The following is a 17,921-nucleotide window of genomic DNA, read 5'->3' on the forward strand; positions in this document are numbered from 1 at the left end:
CTCCCCCCAGTTGATTGATCACCTTCTCTGTGTTGTTGGATGTGAGACTGGAATGAAAACAACAAGCAGCTGGAAAATTTGCGCTGAGTGTTCCCAAAAAGAAATATCTGGCCATGCGTGTTGTCACGTACAAGTTATTGCTTATAAACAAACACCGTCCAGCCGATAATAAAACGTCTGCGCACATACTGTGGCTTACATGTCTTTAACATCGCAGTAGATCATCCCATCCGAGTCAGGCAGCCGTAGCGTCATCTCCTACGTTAGAGTGAGCTTCTGGCTGCAGCGTTGGGCTCACATGTGCATTTCATTTTATAAATATTTGTACTATTGAGTACTGTTTATATTCCCAGTCTCTTTTCTACTCTGCTCCACTTAACTGTGTTCTGTTCTATGTACTTGTTGTGTGAGCCTTCACTCAGCTGCTCTTTTTGTCTCTCTCAGGTCTGGACTGCAAGATATTGTACAGGTCAACTGTTTCCTCAGGTTCAGACAGCCCAGTGTACAGCTTGAGCTCTGGTGAGTTAGGCTGTGTCAGAGATATACACTTTTTAATCTTTGTTTTGTTGGGGTCTGTGAAATTATCTGTATGTGTGTTCACTTTTGAGTGTGTGTTTTTTATTATTATTATTATTATTGGTGCAAAATGAACACCGTCGTGACTCTACATAATAAAACAAAAAAAGTATATATGCACAAGGACCGAAAAAGAAAATACAGAGCTCGATTAGGTATGAGTGTAAAAACATAGCAAACGACATAAGGAAAATTCGAAAAAAAGAAATAATAGGAATTATAAAGATACATATACATATTGAAAAATAAGTAATGAATATGTGATGAGAAGGGAGTAATGAAAAATTGAATAGAAATAAAGAAATGAATATTCAGCTGTTATTAGAATGAGGCTCGGGATATTTTACTTCAGTGAAAGATGCCCTCTGCTGTTGGCCCTGTACAGTACAGCTCACCTGCCTCAGATGAACTTAGAGACAGTTCAGCCCACAGCAGAACAGAGCAGATATAAATTCAAGTTTCTTTTTAGCTGATCGAGTTTGGTAGAATTTTGTCCCTAAATGTCTTTGTATGTGTCATTGTGGCTCCAGAGAGTGAGATGTGTCAGAAAGATGTGGGGTACCTGTCCGAGTGTGTCCTGAACTACCTGAGAGACCTCCCGTCACCCCTCGTCCCCAACTGTGTGTATGCTCACCTTCAGACCGCTGTCACACTGCAGCAGCAGCTCCTGCAGCAGTCAGCAGGTAGGTCTCCTGTCACACTTCAAGCTGATGATACTATTGACTAAACACTCATTTCTCAAATTAGTAAAGGTGTCATCTTTTATGTGCCTCTGTTTGGTAATGGCTTGTTAACGGACCATTAGCAGAGGTTTCAGCTGATGCTGCACACTACTGTCGACCATTTTCCTAAACACGTCAGGGTATTGCAGCTGAGGACTGGAGCTGTTCTTAAAACAGTTGGCCAAATAGCAGCTGCTATAAAATATTGAACTGATGATGTGTGTCGTTGGAAAATCAAACCCAGAAGACAAACAGTAAACAAACATGGAGTTAGATGTTTGAGTGCCTCACAAGAACATTTACACGTCAGTGAGGAGCTGCTTTTAAAACCTCTGCTCCCAGCTACATTACCATACAACCATAATGTAACTTTTGCAGAGAGGTAAAACAGACTTCATGTTAAACCATGAGCTGAAACCAGTCGCACCTGGAAAATATGCATTTATATATCTAAAAACTGATGGTATGCGCTAGAAAATGGTCCACAGTAATGTGAAGCACACACAATTGGCAGTTAATAGCTTGAGCCCCCAAAAATAAGCTACAGGCTGCTTTTTGTGTTGTTTTAGTAAATATTAAAGACACCTGTCATCGCTTCTGTACCTGTAATTTAAACAAAAGAATTGCACAGGGCCCAAACTGAGCCTAATATGCAGCTGATCGAGGTCAGTTGCATGTCAGTGTTGAGAGAATAGAGTCAAGTGTTGGGAGAGGATGAGCTCACTGAGGCATGTTAGAAATTCTTCAGCTGATTCTCCTCTGCACAAAGGACTCCATGATTTAATTTCAGATATACACTCGACCTATTTACAGAAACATGCACTGACCCCACTGACCGTGCGTTGTGACTACTTATGAGACAGACTTGATGGAGATAGAAGTAAGGGTCAGAAAGTCTTAGATACAGACTGAACAGAACGTACAAACATCTTTGTTAAATATCTTAACTCTGATTCTCTTCTGATAAAGTTGTCAGATTAGTGTATAAGTGTATAGATCATTTTCACGGTTATTTCTCACCTTGTCCAGATGGTGCAGTCGCTGGAAGCCATGACAGAGAGGTAAGCCTGGTCCTCGAGAGCTCCACCTCCGTCCCTCTCCATCACCGCCTCACCCTGCAGTACCTCCTCACACACCTGGCCAAGGTCACCCAGGCACAGACCAGCAATGGCCTGGATACACACACGCTGGGGAAGATCTTCGGACCGCTGCTGATACGGACAGGCCCCTCCACCCCATGGTGAGTTGTCGTTGGTTGGTTAGTTGGAGATAGAGAGTGTGACGTTAAAGAATTGGGCACCTTGGATTTGTTAGTTCTGTGAAGCATCAGGCAACTGAAGTAAAGAAGCAAATTGGGAGTTTGAATTTATTACATGTGTCAAATTGGGAGTCTCAGTTTTGTATTTTTAAACTGTCCATTGATCGATTGACTTGCAGGTTGTCAGTGGATGAAGACTTCCCTGCCCTTGTCGTGGAGAGGTTGCTGATAGAGAGAACTGCGGAGCAAGACCTGACTCCTCCAGGTGAGTTATTTTCAGTAAGACTGCATAGAACTATTTTTATTTGTATGCTAGGGATGCCATGGTGAGGAATTTCGCTCACCGGTTAATAAACTCGAGACAGCACAGGTGTTAGCGATTACACTGGACATTTTTTCAAGAAAAGATATCCATCAGTGATGCTCAGTGTCGTTAGAGCTCTGTATTAAGTTACTGTTAATCAAACCAAACAGCAGCTTTACATTAAAAGTATTTAACCGAGGAAACAGTTTCAATGTTTCTTTGTCATTGAGAGGATCACTACAGCTGTTGTTAATCAAAAATTCATCTACAAAACAAGAGAGCAGTCATTTTTTGGCATTTTTCTGACAGTGGATCAGTTTGAAATATGCTGCTCCTTTTTAGAATTGGGTCTTAACCAAAATATTGCCAAATAAACCCCAAAAAATCCTCCACCACCATCTTGTTTAATCAATCTCTTTACTGTCTTCATGTTAGAAGTGAAATCCGACTCCTGCTTCTCTTTGCTGCTGCTGTACAGACTGTACTTTTAGTTTTGCAATTGCAATGTCCGTCATCCAATTAAGTATTGATTTAACGTAAAGTAATCTGTGTATGCCCAACCCCGTGTAAAACCGGTAACACTGACAACCACAGCAAGCCTATTTTATGCAGTAACATGCTGATTTTGCAATGTGTTTCATAAAGTTTCTCACAGACACCTTTATTCCTGCAGGTACATTTCTAGCAGTTTCCAGGGACTTAGAATATTAAGTGACTGTTTGGATCCATTCCATTTTTGTTAAATGATTTTAATGGTGATCATTGTGTGTTTATGTGTGTGCAGTTCTTCCAGCAAAGCCTGTCAAGACAAAACTGGCTCCGTCAGCCATTACAGACACCTGCAGCCTGCTGAATGATGCTGAGTGGTACTGGGGAGAAATCTCCAGGTAAATAATGGAAATTTATTACTGTTACTATTGAATTTGATCGGAGTTAATGTTTTTTTATTCATTAAAAGGAGACCTTATATGCTTGTCCTTATTCTCTGTCGTAGATATAATCTTAAAATGCCTGATGTTTGTATTAAACACGGCCAAAGTTTCAAATAATGAGGTAAACATATGCAAAAATAATCCCCTGAGCCCAAACTTTGTGTTTCTGACCATTCTGAACACTCTGTTTTGAATAGTTTTTTTTACCTTCGAAACAAGCTTACCATCAGCTTGTGGCAGATTTCTTGATATGGTTATCTGCTCCGGGCATGCTAATGCAAGTTTTACAAAATGTAGCCAACACTGCTACATGTAGCTACATGCTAACATCAGGGAAACACGTAAACTTGGTTGCTGATGTTTTTAATTTCACCCTGATTTTGGATCAGATTCCTGCTGGTACATGTCCGGTTGTGTTGAGAAGTTTTTATTAGAGGTTATTCACGGGAGAAATGCAGCTATTCTCTCTTATTCTGAGCAGCATGCAGGGGAATTGATTATAATATAATGGATTTTTCCTCTTTTCCCTGATTCCCTGATGGTCTGAATAAGTTGTTTAATTTGTCGCTAGTTGCTGTTTAGAAATAAAGTGTCGGGGCGTCGGTGGCTTAGTGGTAGAGCAGGCGCCCCATGTACAAGGCTGTTGCCGCTGTGGCCCGGGTTCGACTCCAGCCTGTGGCCCTTTGCTGCATGTCACCCCCCCCCCCCCCCCCCCCCCCCCTTTTCAAGCTTGTCTGTCCTATCTATTAAAGGCTAAAAATGCCCCAAAAAATATCTTTAAAAAAAAAGAAAGAAAGAAAGTGTCTAGGGTTCTGAAGATTTGTCGAATCTAGCAAGAATGTTGGCAACACTGGCACAATTGCCAAGATACGGAAGACTTGGTGATGCTGCCCAGTAAGAGCAGACCAGGCTTTGTTAGAAGAGACAGGTGCTTAACGAAGCGTCTCAGACAGAGGGTAAATACAAGTGTTACAGCACAGACAGTATGAGGAGAATTAAGTGTTTTTGACCATTAAAGTATGTAAACATGTTCCAGTAGAAACTTATACTAGTATGAACCTAACAATGAGCATAATAGGTCCTCTTTACAGTATCAAATAACAAACACGCCATTGATATCAGACACCATGTTTACTGGATACCGGTCTGATACACATGACACAGCTTCGAGAAATCAGTGTTCCATATTTAACCTATTTATAATTGTGGAAGTTATGTTATTGTTGTTAGTGTTCATTAATAAATATATTAAATACTGCATGTCATGGTATTTGCAGAGAGGAGGTGAATGAAAAGCTGCGAGACACTCCAGACGGCACCTTCCTGGTCCGAGATGCCTCGAGTAAACTGGAAGGCGAATACACTCTCACCCTCAGGTAAAGCAACACTACTGTCTCCCTACACCAGTTTGAAACACATTTGAATCAACAGATACACATTCAGACCTTTGCTGTTATGATTCAGGCTACATTTATATGCCCTGACATGTTCCTTTATCCTCATTTGTCTTCTGTCTCCCCCTGCAGGAAAGGAGGGAACAACAAGCTGATAAAGATTTACCACAGAGACGGGAGGTACGGCTTCTCTGAGCCTCTTACCTTCCTGTCTGTGGTGGAGCTCATCAATCACTACCGCCATGAGTCCCTGGCCCAATACAACGCCAAACTGGACACCAAGCTTCTGTACCCTGTCTCCAAATACCAACAGGTCAGTGACTTTGTATCATCAAATTCAACTATGAGCAAACTCTCTCTGCAAGCCTCCTATAATTGTGACATGACATTATTTCATTCATAAAAGTGGTTTCTTTGCTCTCATCTCCATTTTGCACGGCTCAGCTGGTGAAGGAGAACAGCATAGAGGAGGTGGGAGAGCAGCTGAAGGTCTACCACGAGCAGTACCAGGAGAAGAGCCGCGAGTACGACTCTCTGTACGAAGAATACACACGCACCTCACAGGTATGAGTCCAACACACGTACACACACATAGACACAACTGGGGGTGGGCTACACAGTTTAATAAATCATAATATTCTTCATATACTGCACAAAGTTGCAATCATTTAGACATCTTGAAAACATACAGTATATCCAGAAGATAAGCACAAATAATAACTAATTGATAACAAAGTGCAAACTAAAATAGAACTGTAAAAAATTACACCATAACATAACATAACTTTTTAACGTAAGCAGGGAGATACAGTGAATCATCAAATGGACACATGTCACAGTCTGTGTCCTTGTTTCCCACAGGAGCTGCAGATGAAGCGCACAGCCATTGAGGCCTTCAATGAGACCATCAAGATCTTCGAGGAGCAGTGCGAGACGCAGGAGCGCTACAGCAGAGAGTCTCTGGAGCGGTTCCAACGCGAGGGCAATGAAAAAGAGATTCAAAAGTAAATTCATGTTTATGTGCACAAGATTCTTGATAATCCTGGTGTAATTCGGCTTCACAAGCAAGACAAATTCAAAACAAATGCAACAGACGAATACCATTTTTACTGAATAGTATTTTGACATATTTTTTTGTTCAACATTTAAAGAACACATTCACACATCATTTTGTCCCTTGCATCAGGATCCAGAGCAACTCGGAGCGTTTGAAGTCTCGTGTGAAGGAGATCCACGACAGCAAGCGTAAGCTGGAGCAGGACTTGAGACAGCAGGTCTCCGATAACAGAGAGATCGACAAGAAAATGAACAGCCTCAAGCCAGATCTCATGCAGCTCCGCAAAATCAGAGACCAGTACCTAATGTAAGAATAAATTACTCCAAGTCTGAAGTACAAAATCTTTACTCTGTGCTTTGTAATATCTTATCTTCCTGTGTTGTGTATAAATGTAGACTGTTATGATTCAGTCTGTGGTGTTTTGGCTTTACAGATGGTTGACACAGAAGGGGACAAGGCAGAAGAAGATCAATGAATGGCTGGGCATAAAGAATGATGCTGATGAGTAAGTGTTTGAGATCAATTAACAGCTCAGCAGCGTGTGCTGTGATGACTGGGTGCTGCAGTTTCTCCACCTGTAATTTAGGGAGTGGTTGGAGCTCAGTGTTGTGTCCATGATATGTGAGATGTTACTGAGTATCTCCTGCTTTGTGTCTGTGTTTCCAGCTCCTACTCACTGGAGGAGGACGAGGGTTCACCCCACCATGATGAGTGTACCTGGTACGTGGGCGACATCAAACGCACCCAGGCTGAGGAAATGCTGAGAGGCAAATGTGACGGGACCTTCCTCATCCGTGACAGCCAATCACAGAAGGGCTCCTACGCCTGTTCTGTAGTGTAAGTTCTGTTGTTTTGATCTATTTCTTCATACACTTAAATAACTCACCAAATGTACTTTTCCTTCCACAACAAGCCAAAATGTCTTCAAGCAATGTATATAGTGATGTCATTTTATGTTTAGGCTAATGTTGAACAGGTGTAAAAATGATCTCTGTCCTTCTTTCCAGTGTGGAGGGCGACACCAAGCACTGCGTCATCTACAAGACAGCCACAGGTTACGGATTCGCCGAGCCCTACAATCTGTACTCGTCCCTCAAAGACCTGGTGCTCCACTACAAAAACGTCTCCTTGGTCCAACACAATGACCAGCTGAATGTAAATCTTGCCTACCCAGTCCTGGCCCGCTCTCAGAACCAGAACCAGCACCCCAGATGAATTATCCACCAGCAGTGTAGGACGCCAAACAGGGTGGGGAAGCAACATTTTCACTCATATGCATTGGGAAAAAAATAATCCTCAGAACAATGCCTGTTCTTTTAAGTGGCAAAGAGAAAGAGACTCAACAGCCATGACTTAAAATTCATATTTTCTGACTGGAGGCTGGTGCTAATTTCCAGCACTGCCCCCAGTCCGGCAAAGAGCACTCCTTGCTAACAGCATGGCTTCGAAATAAGCACACTACTACCAGTATGGACGCACTGTACAGTTAGCCTGGCTGACGCAGTGAGTTTTAACTTGAGGAGAGTGTTGCATTAGCCAGCCTCGACTGTACAGTGTCAGTAATGGAGAAAAAAAAGAAAATACCTTTTGATACAGAGATAAAAATCCAGACTAGATGTGTTCAAAGAAGACAAAATAAGCACACACAATGATTTCAAGATCGTCGAGAAGAGGAGAGAAACCAGACGGTGGGATGATGGGAAAATTTACAGGAGGCACTTTTGGTTTTTTTTTTTGCCTTGAACACGTGATAACTGTCCATAGACAAAGGCCCGATCTGTCATCCCCAGACTGCCTGCAAACTCTCCGTAGACAAAAGCCTGAGCTGTCATCCACTGAAAGGACTGGCTTGGCTGAACCAGGCTGCTCGCTTCACACCTACAGGCGGCTGAGTCACTGGAGCCGAGGGGGGTGTGGGAGGGCATGGGGGGAGAAATCGCTGGGGGTGGTGTTTTTACGGGGTTTAAAAAAAAAAAAAGATTGATTCAGTTTAAAGCTTGCTTAAGTGCCATAGTAATAGCTTTGAATGACCACAAGCCTGTGTCACTAGAACGAGGGGGCACGTCGAGGTTGAAAGAAGGAGGGAGGGAATGGATGGCTGTCGACATAGACGAAGCTACAGCTTTAAAAAAAAAAAAAATACACATATAGGTATATTTTTTATGAAATGATCTTTATTTCCAACTGCTTTGGCTTGTTGCTCTCTCTCAGTGGGCCTCCTTTTTGAAATGATGAGGTACAACATACAGTGAATGCTGTATTGCAGGATAGAAATGCATGGTACATATTTGGTATATTGTGAGTATAAAATTTTAATCACAATACACTAGATGGTGATGATTAATGCAGTTCCACATGATTCAGGTTTCCTTCAAAACGGAAATTGTGGAAAGACTCCAGCATCAAACGTCTCTTTGTTTCAAACTTCTTCCTTCTTTTTTCATCCTCTTTGATACTGTAGCACCTGTAGCCATTGACTTAAGGCATAACTGTTAGTGCTCCTCTTATGTGTCTTGTTTCTATATGCTAAAGACACTCGCAGAGCATCAATCTATGTGATTATTGTATCTTTGGTACTGTATTTGCCTTGTCTCTAGTTAGATTAGAGTGTTTTAGTGGTACAATGTCCTTGCAGATGTTTATTGTTGTTTTTTTGATGCAGATTTTACTCACGGTACTTCCTTGCCCCGCCCCCTCGCGCTTGACTGTTCATTTCATCACAAGCTTGACTCACAGAGCTGTAGAACATTTGATGTACAAAAAAAAAGAAAAGAAAGCAGTAATATAACTCATGTACAGTATATTTCAGACACACATGCAGTCGGTGTATGTGACTTTTACACAGTTTCATCGCTGTGTTTCTTTATGTTTTCAGAATATTTGCTATGCTCATAGATTCTGTTTAAGGATGCACAGTATCCAGCTAATGTGAGTCAAATGAAGGATGTCTTTTCATGTAGCAAGAAAGAAAAAAGAACCAGTCCTTTTTGCCATTTGGCATGGCGTCTGTGGTCTGAGAGATTATCTAGTACAGTGTGCATGGAGTCCTTCATTTGGGGTGTTGTTTTTCCTTTTCCACTTGGCACCAGTGGTTGATAATTGTACTTATCGTAGTGCAAATACGGTATGATGTGTGGTAGTACTATGCACAACATATATGTGGGTAATACTAAGTTTTCAGATCAGTTCCCTCCCTCCGTTCTGTGCTGTGGCAGTGGATTTCCCCCCTTTCCCTCATGTTCATTTGGCTTGAGGTTAAAGACTGTACGATCATTGTTCTATGTCACTTTCAAAGCACAGTTAATTCATGTAGAAGCAGGGTTATACAGTTGTTGTCGTGTGGTCGATGAAAATGAAAAGAGGCATCACGCAATGCCGCTTTTAAGATTTGATTTACGTGGTTGATTTCTTGAGAATGAATGAATAATCTCTCACATTTCTGACATGTCGTAGACTCAGATTGCCAAAAAGAGAAAAAGTATTTTTGTAGAAAGGTATAGAAGAGGCAAATGCTGTTTGCAATAGAACGTTTTAGGGAAAAAAAAAAGTGCACTGTTAATAAGGGTTGCACATTTGGCATTTTGGATTTATTTTTAGGGATGCACCGATTGTGAAATTTTAGGCTGAAACCGATGTTTAAAAAAACGATTTAGCTGAGAGACGATTTTATTTTCCAAAGAATCATCATTAAAAAAACAAAAAATCTGAACTCTTTTAAAGTCATTCAGTCTTTCATAACACTACTTTTGAGTGAGCACAAATTCAATCGTACCGTTTTATGAAACAACCTTTAAAATAACCTTTTCTCACATGAAAAACATCCTTAAAAATGCTTCAAAAGCCTTTTTACTGTATATAATACATCTTAATTTCCTCTCTAGTATGTATTTTATATTGCTGTTAAAACATAAACAAATTTCTTCTTCAGACTACAGTTTGTATTCAAGTTTTTACATTTGAAAACATCATCTTAACACTTTAAATTACCTTAACCCAGTACTAATTTATACAGAATAGAGCTTGAACGCATCATAATGTAGCTCTGTTAGCAGTTAGTTCTGGCCACCAGCTGCTAACGACGTTAACTCTCCTCCTGCCGATCTCAACACATATTTGTTGTTCATAGTGTAGCATTATCAGGAAAATAATAATAGTGTGCATCCCCTAACACAGCGATAGTAAGTTTTCTATTGTCCCTGGGACGACGGGACGCCATTACCTGAAGTTTGTCAGATAAATCGGTGCATCCCTATTTATGTTTATTTTTGTTTAGGAGGTAGAGAAATCAAAGTGAGATATTCACCCACTCTTCTGGTCATCAAAGTCAGTTATGTACGTTTCATGTGAAGACCTAAGCTTCCAACAAACACAGTACTTCTCAGCACGGTACCATTTCTGTTTCTGAAATGTTGATTCACAAACTTCAGGTAGCAGCATTTTTTCAAACAGACCAATCACACTTTCAAACAAAACCTAACTCAACCTGAAAAGTTTGAAAAACCAAGACGTCATTTTGATTTCAGTCAGGACGAATCAATTGTACTGTACTTTGCACAGTTCTTGGCAAGTCGTTAAAAACCCCAAGAATTAAAGTAGAGGCGACGGCGGTGCTTCTGATTAGAGGGCTATAAACACGTGTGAGCGAGAAAGATTAGAAGTGCCTTTAGTCATTGTGATGAGCTCGTCTTCTCCTCGTTGTCATTGGAGCGTCGCTCTACAAGATGGTGCCACCACCACCATATGCTGTGCCCCGTGGTTCACACATTTGCCATTTATCAAAGACTAAAGCGTATCTGGCAAATGAGCATAGTTGTCGTGTGCGATTGTGTGTGTGTGTGTTTGTGTGTGTGTGTGTGTGTGTGTGTGTGTTAGAGCAAATCTGAGCATGTTATAGATTTTAGTTGTGCCTCTTCGTTGTTACATCTATAGTTGTTACATATTCCTTCTTTCTATGGTGGGGGCTGTACAGTAGCTTGGTGCTCTCTCTCACTGTGCACCAAAGCTAGATTTCTTTGGTGTGTGTTTTTTTTAATTTGTCTGGTATATTTTTGAATAAATCTCAGATAAGATAGAAATGTGAACCATACACATCCGTGGCCCAGCCCAGTTGTTTGAAGCTCATTTGATAAGCTCTCAAGTTAATGCATGCAGCATTTCTCAGTGTTTTATATTAAGAGTCAGTTCCTCTGCGAACGGGCAATCTGGTTGAGTCATCCGCCACTGCTGACGCATCCATTATCCAGTTTGTTGGACCAACACTTTTGTGACTGCACTTTTTTTTTCTGTTCCACACACTCAAATCCAGTGTGTCTAACGCCCAACAACCATAAACTCACAGACAGTGGTGAAGCTCAGTTGTCAATAGTGTTTTTAGTTGATAGTTCTAAGGTCTTTCCACACAGTATATCGGGAGTGATCGACAGTTTTCTTTATGATATCGGAGTATACAGTGTACAGTATATGCTTTTGTTGTTTTTTGCGGTCAACAACTGTCATGTAATTCTGATGCTTTTTGACTGATTGCAATGTTTTCATTATAGAGTTAGTTTTACTATATGGACTGTATAAACTCTGTAATACTTTTCAAACCAACTTTAAGGAGAGCTGCTGGCTCATTATGCAATTTGTGTCCACACAGCAAAACTGTCCAACTTAACAAGACGAAAAACAGTGATTTTTTTCAAGGGTCAGTTCGCCCAAACTACAGAGGACATTTTTTCACTTGTTACTAGCGATATCTAAACATGCAGCTAGTTCAGGTATCAGTCTTTTTACTTTTCATTTGAACTACTTTCTCTTGAAGAAATAGTCACTCAGAAAGAAAGTAAAACTAAATGCATGGCTAGATACTGGTACAGTCAGTGAAAACTTTGTCTGGGGTTTCTTTGGGGGGATTTTGGTAAGCCAACCATATACAAACATGTCTGTGAATGTAATGCCAGTGGGTTGCAGTTTATCCCACAACATTTCAGCTTGATCAAGGAAGTTCATGAACTAACTGGTTCTGCTTCCACTTAAAGGGATAGTTCGGCTTTTTTGTGGTGGGGTTGTATGAGGTACTTGCCCATAGTAAGTGTATTATCTGTGGTAGATGGCGGACAACACGTCTCCAGTTTGAAGAATCAGGCAGGGGTACTCACGTGAATGCTGCTGTGGACGGGGGCACCACCTAAAAAAATATTAATATCAGTTTAAGTGTACGCTACATTTAGAATATTTTTACCCCTTTACATTGGAAATTGAAGCCGTTAGCTGTGCACTTTTTGTAGCCACCAGACACCTTTGACAGAAACAGTAATTTTACCTCGCAGAACACAGGAGTTGCTGGTCTACCGCTGCCCCGATAAGTTAGTTTGTTTGAGTGATAGTGTGACTTTAGTGTTTTAACGGGTTAGTTTAGATTCATCAGAGTCACACAATAACACAGACTAACTAATCATACGAGGCAGCTGTAGACCAGTAGCTCCTGTGTTCTGTGAGGTAAAATTACTGTTTTTGTCAAAGGAGTCTGGTGGCTACAAAGAGAGCACAGATAAATATAACAGCTTCAGTTCCCTGTCGGAAAGGGCGCCAAGGTAAAGCAGTGAATATATTCAAAATATAGCGTACACCAGGGGTCTTAAACATTTTTTAGGCGTCCAAGGACCCCTTAGCTGAAAGAAAGACGAAGCAGGGACCCCTACTACATATATTGCAAACTTGAGTTGCATATTAAACTGGGGCTACAATAACGTGTAGTTGGGTCTTAAGTGCCATATATATGGTACATACAATACTTAGCTATTAAATTATCAATTACCAGCAGATTCTTATATGTATATATCATTTTTGTTTCTGAGGTGGACAGTATCTCATCAAAAAGCCTCTTCAGAAAGTTAAAAAAGTTACAGAATAATCCATTGTGGGTTACAAGAATGTCCATACACTGGCCAGTATGTTTCAGTAGTACAAAACTGTCACACAGTGATTTAGTGTTTGCTAGCCAACATTATTGCACAAGGATTCATAGGTAACAGTTGGCCAATCATCAATGTGGTGTGTTTAGTTAAAATTGTTTTTCTTAAGGAACAGGCCAATTTATCGTTGCTAATAATATGTTGGTTTTATATTAATGTGTATTTTCAGACATTTTCATTTTTGAAAAAAACAAAACAAACAAGACTTTGGCGACCCCCCTGGATAACTCTGAGGACCCCTAGGAGTCACCTGTTGAAAACAAAGGGCATCACTTAAATTGATTTTTGTTTTAGTTGGCTAAAATACATTTTGCTGCTGCCCCTGTCCATAGAAATACATTACATAGCTTTGCTGTCTGTACTCCTGCCTGCTTCACTAAACTGGGGCCATGCCGACTGACATCTACTGTAGGTAATAGACTGACTATGGATAACTACCTCATACAACCCCACTTCAAAAAATCCCAACTACCCCTTTAAGCAATTTGCTCAGTGTCTTTAGTTGCTTAAAGAGAAATAGAAATATAGAGCTGAATAGCTTCCTTCATCGCTTGTTAAGATGAACATTTTTGCAGTGCAGGTAAACACGTTCATCTGCCATATATGCCATGTTAATCACAGATGTTTAATAGCTAGAAGCAATGCAACTTTAGTAGCAATGAAACCTGTTCAGGCAGTGAGACGGGCAGAAGATGAAGACTTTATTGCGCTTTGACTTCGAGTGGAGACGCTAAGCCCAGTTTTTTTGGTCGACGTTACTCTGAAACTCAAAGCTTTCATCCTGCTCATAGTAGATATGCATTTGTGTCGGAGCTTCTTGAAAAACATTTTTCTATACGACAAATGATCATTCAAGGAATTAAATATTTTTTCATCGGCTTTGGTACACTGTAAATGATATTTCTTGAAATGGCCTCACACACAAAGCACATCTTTCACTGACTACAAAGAAACATATATTTGGTGTCTATTAAGGTTTGACGAATGAGAGACATACTAGAGAATAAATATTTTGAGATATATACTTAGATATCTATATTTTTGGATGATGTAATTCTGATTTGGATTGTGCTTGAAACAAATCAGAAAAGAGGCTTTGATGTGAACATTATCTTTAGACTTGCTCCGCGGCTGCTTTGTACTCGAGCAGTTATTGAAACGCAAGCATTTTTACTAATCAGCTGCAGTGAGCTTCATCGTGATCAGCAACAAACTGTGTGGTCGCAGTTGATCAGCATACATGTAATCTATTAAGCATGATTATCAGGTGCGTTCAGAGGAAGAAGCAAGCTCATGTACATGTGTTAATATTTACAGAGCTGAGTCTATATGTTAAAAGCAGTCTTGGCTGCTTTGCATTTTATTAAATATTAGAGAGGAGTTTTGTTTTTGTTTTTTTTCTTGAACGTGAGAATCTGTTTTGTCATTTTGGAAGATTCTGGTTTTTGTGAGTAGACGGAGTGTTAAAATTGCACCACAAAAGACACACTTACAGTAGGATGCTGCCACAGAGATCCACCACTGATGCTGTAACAACGTGAACCATCTTACCACTGTATCGTTCTTTGGTGGATCTCTGCGGTCGCTGAGAGTAAAAAAAAAAAAAAAAAGAGTAAAAAGGTACATGATTCAGCAGTTCGTGATCACTCCTTTACGCAGATCTTTGTACACAATGATGGCATTAGAAAGTGTTCTTTTATGGTGCCTGAGTATTTTTTTTATTTTGGCTTTTTAAAAAAGCTGATAGATTTGTCTGTCCAAGTGTTTTTTGTTTGTTTGTTTATATCTGTTAATGATAACCTTACAGAGCCTATAAAGAAAAAATAAGCTAGCTTGACTTTTTTCCTCCATACAGAAAAAAAAAAGAAAATACAAATGTTTACAATATGTAATTAACCAAATAGTAAATATGCGTTTGAGAATCAATCTGTCTGTCCCTCAAAGTGGCTGTGATAGATTGATTTATATTTCTTTTATTTCCTCTGTCGTTTTAAACTTGAAAATGTTATGACTGCTTGTTCTGTTTTTGTTTTGTTTTCTGTTTTCGGTTCATTACTTTTTTTTTTTTTTTGGACTTATGAAAACAGTGCTCCCTCAATTTCAAAATAATAACTCAACAAGATTCATGTTGCGTAGTTATTCATCAGTCTTTGTCATTCTTTACCTGCTGACTACTTCACCTTACACTGAGCCTTGTATATGCAGGACTGAACTTGAGACGCTGTCGCATCTTTTTGCTGTTTATTATATGTACAGTATGGTAGATTTCAGCATGACTCTGCCAGGTGTTTCTCTGGGGAGGACTCAGTTCAAAGAATTTATATATGGGGTGACACCCACACGTTGTGAATAACAGTAAAAACACTTGGTGATTATGCTTGAGTACAGTTTTTGTACGTAAACAGAGTCGGAAATTCAGGAATAACTATCAAGAGGCATCCTATTCTTGATTTTTGCACTACAGAACAAATGAAAATGGTTGATTAACTAATCTTTAAGACCAAAATTTACCCACTATAGTCTCAGCTTGTGTGATTTCCATTGAAAACATGATGACGTTAACAACTGTACTTTCATTTCCCTTTTTTTTCTGCCTGTTTCACATCTCACACCATCACTTCTCAGTCAGGACTTTGACTCGTAAGGCTGCCATTTGTTTGATTATTCTGATGTGAATGTTGTAGTACTTTTCACTGGTGTACAGTAGTTCATATTCAAGACCCAACTCTGAACGTTGGAGACAAGATTAGCAGTGATACATCCGGCAACAGCCTGGGAAACATTGCTGAGCAGCAAACACGTATTCACAAGTAGAGCTTTGATTGGGCCCTAAAAAATCAGGCCTGACCCAAAGCCCACACCCCTTTAAAAACCCCAAATTTCACTGCAAAAAAAATAATATTACAACATTTATTACTAGCTAAAGTCAACTTAAGTCTTTTCAGTGCAGTAACAGACATTTGTGACACAATCTTCGCCTACCAAATGTTTAGCAAAGCCCATACTTTTTTTTTTTTTTTTTTGATTAAAATAAGGAAATTGGATCGATACAACCTGATTTAAGCCTGAGGGGAATTTTTAGAAATTACAGCCCGGCTAGGCTCGAACCCGGCAGGTCAGTTTGAACAGAGAATCGATGCTCTAATACCAAGGCTACATCTTGTCTGCTTTGCTCTCGCATGTTGCCCAACAAGTTGCCTCATGTATCACTGCAGCAACAGATACACAGTTCTTAATGTGTAGTTAACAATGATGTGGTCTTTCTTTCAAAAACAATGAATGGAAGTGAATGGGGCAGTCAGATAAAGCTACTCTACACCAAAGTGCAATTGAACTCAGAGGGAGCACTGTTGTTTCAGCCAGTAGAGGCCTATTGGTTGAGGTGTGCCCAACCCCTATGCACGAAAAGATGGTTAATATTCTTCTTCTCTTTTCTCGTGTTATCCTCCCTCCGTTGGTCCGTCTTAATTCAGATGCGACATTTCTTTCTTTCTCTCTCGTGTACAGCTTGCTTCAGAGTTGTGTTTGTCCTCAGACAGGTACTCTTTCATCTGTACGGTTCTTTCTTTAGGCTGATGCAATGATTTTAAAAGACAATAAAAGATATATAAAATTAAGTTTGATGTTGTCACCTTTTTTTGCTTCATAATCATCAACTTGTCTGATTTTACATACTCATATAGATATATATACATGTCCTTGTTATACTTTGGCTAATATTTTGCTTTACTTAGACATAAGGGCATCTTTTATTTGTTGCAACACTGAAATATGTTTTATTATAATTTTAAGGGCAAAAATTTATTGTAAAAAACTTGAAAGGGCAGTTGACCCCCAAAATACAAAATTACAACCTGTTCTCATTCCCAGGTTGTCAAATGCCAATGCCTTGTCATTCCCCATGTCATTTCGTAGTGATGCACAGGACAACCTTCAGTGTCTGTATGTGACACGCAGCTGAAACATGTAACATGTGGTTGATGGTGTGAAACAGTCATGGTTAGGTTTAGAAAAAAACATAACACTATGGGTTAAAATAAGTACATTTGTCACAATATATATAGGCCACGAGTGACATCACAGCATGACAACTGTACATAAATTACATAATGTGACATTAAAACAATGCTGACTTTTGGTTTCACAGGGGACACAAACTGCAGTCTCCTGGATGAAAGTCTTGTTTTGTTTGACCCATTCACATCCACTCCCTCCCACCCTACGCAGACTTTTCTTGCCTTTCATGCTACATCAGTTGCTCTCAGCATCAAGTATTGCCATTGATGGCTTTACATTGGAGGTAGTTGAAAACTAGTGCATCTCAAAGATGCTAAAGAGTGCCGTTGGTGTTAATATCACATGCCGAGGGGCATGATGAGTGTGAAAATATATATTTTTCCTCTTACTTGTAGTACTGTTTATCATTCTAGATTGTTTTGGTGTGAGTTGCTGAGTGTTGGAGATATCGACCATAGAGATGTCTGCCTTCTCTCCAATATAATGGAACTAGATGGCACTCAATTTGTGGTGCTCATAGCACCAAAAAAACATTTGAAAAACTCGCAAAACAGCAATGTCTCTTTCCATAAATCATGAACTACACCCGACAACCAAATCACTGTGCAGAAGGAGGTGTGCATCTACTGCTAGCTCACCTAGCACCACAGAGCTAGCTATCATTACAGCTCAGCCGAGGAGGACGCCATTATTGTGTACATCTTG

General features: G+C 40.0%; 1 protein-coding gene across 2 annotated transcripts in view; it reads left to right on the forward strand.

Moving 5' to 3' along the window:
• pik3r2 (phosphoinositide-3-kinase, regulatory subunit 2 (beta)) overlaps positions 1-7,824 on the forward strand; it is a 38,027-nt gene extending 30,203 nt beyond the window's left edge. For both annotated transcript variants that reach the window (XM_033649680.2, XM_033649681.2), the window contains exons 4-16: positions 445-519; positions 1,107-1,259; positions 2,328-2,538; positions 2,736-2,821; positions 3,645-3,747; positions 5,070-5,168; positions 5,319-5,499; positions 5,631-5,750; positions 6,048-6,190; positions 6,373-6,549; positions 6,677-6,748; positions 6,910-7,080; positions 7,251-7,824. In XM_033649680.2, coding sequence (XP_033505571.2) covers positions 445-519; positions 1,107-1,259; positions 2,328-2,538; positions 2,736-2,821; positions 3,645-3,747; positions 5,070-5,168; positions 5,319-5,499; positions 5,631-5,750; positions 6,048-6,190; positions 6,373-6,549; positions 6,677-6,748; positions 6,910-7,080; positions 7,251-7,458 — 1,799 coding nt within the window. In that variant the 3' untranslated portion in view covers positions 7,459-7,824. The remainder of the gene's footprint in view (positions 1-444; positions 520-1,106; positions 1,260-2,327; positions 2,539-2,735; positions 2,822-3,644; positions 3,748-5,069; positions 5,169-5,318; positions 5,500-5,630; positions 5,751-6,047; positions 6,191-6,372; positions 6,550-6,676; positions 6,749-6,909; positions 7,081-7,250) is intronic.
• The last annotated feature ends 10,097 nt before the right edge of the window (positions 7,825-17,921 follow it).

Source organism: Epinephelus lanceolatus, chromosome 12 (genome assembly GCF_041903045.1).
Source record: "Epinephelus lanceolatus isolate andai-2023 chromosome 12, ASM4190304v1, whole genome shotgun sequence".
Taxonomy (NCBI): Eukaryota; Metazoa; Chordata; class Actinopteri; order Perciformes; family Serranidae; genus Epinephelus; species Epinephelus lanceolatus.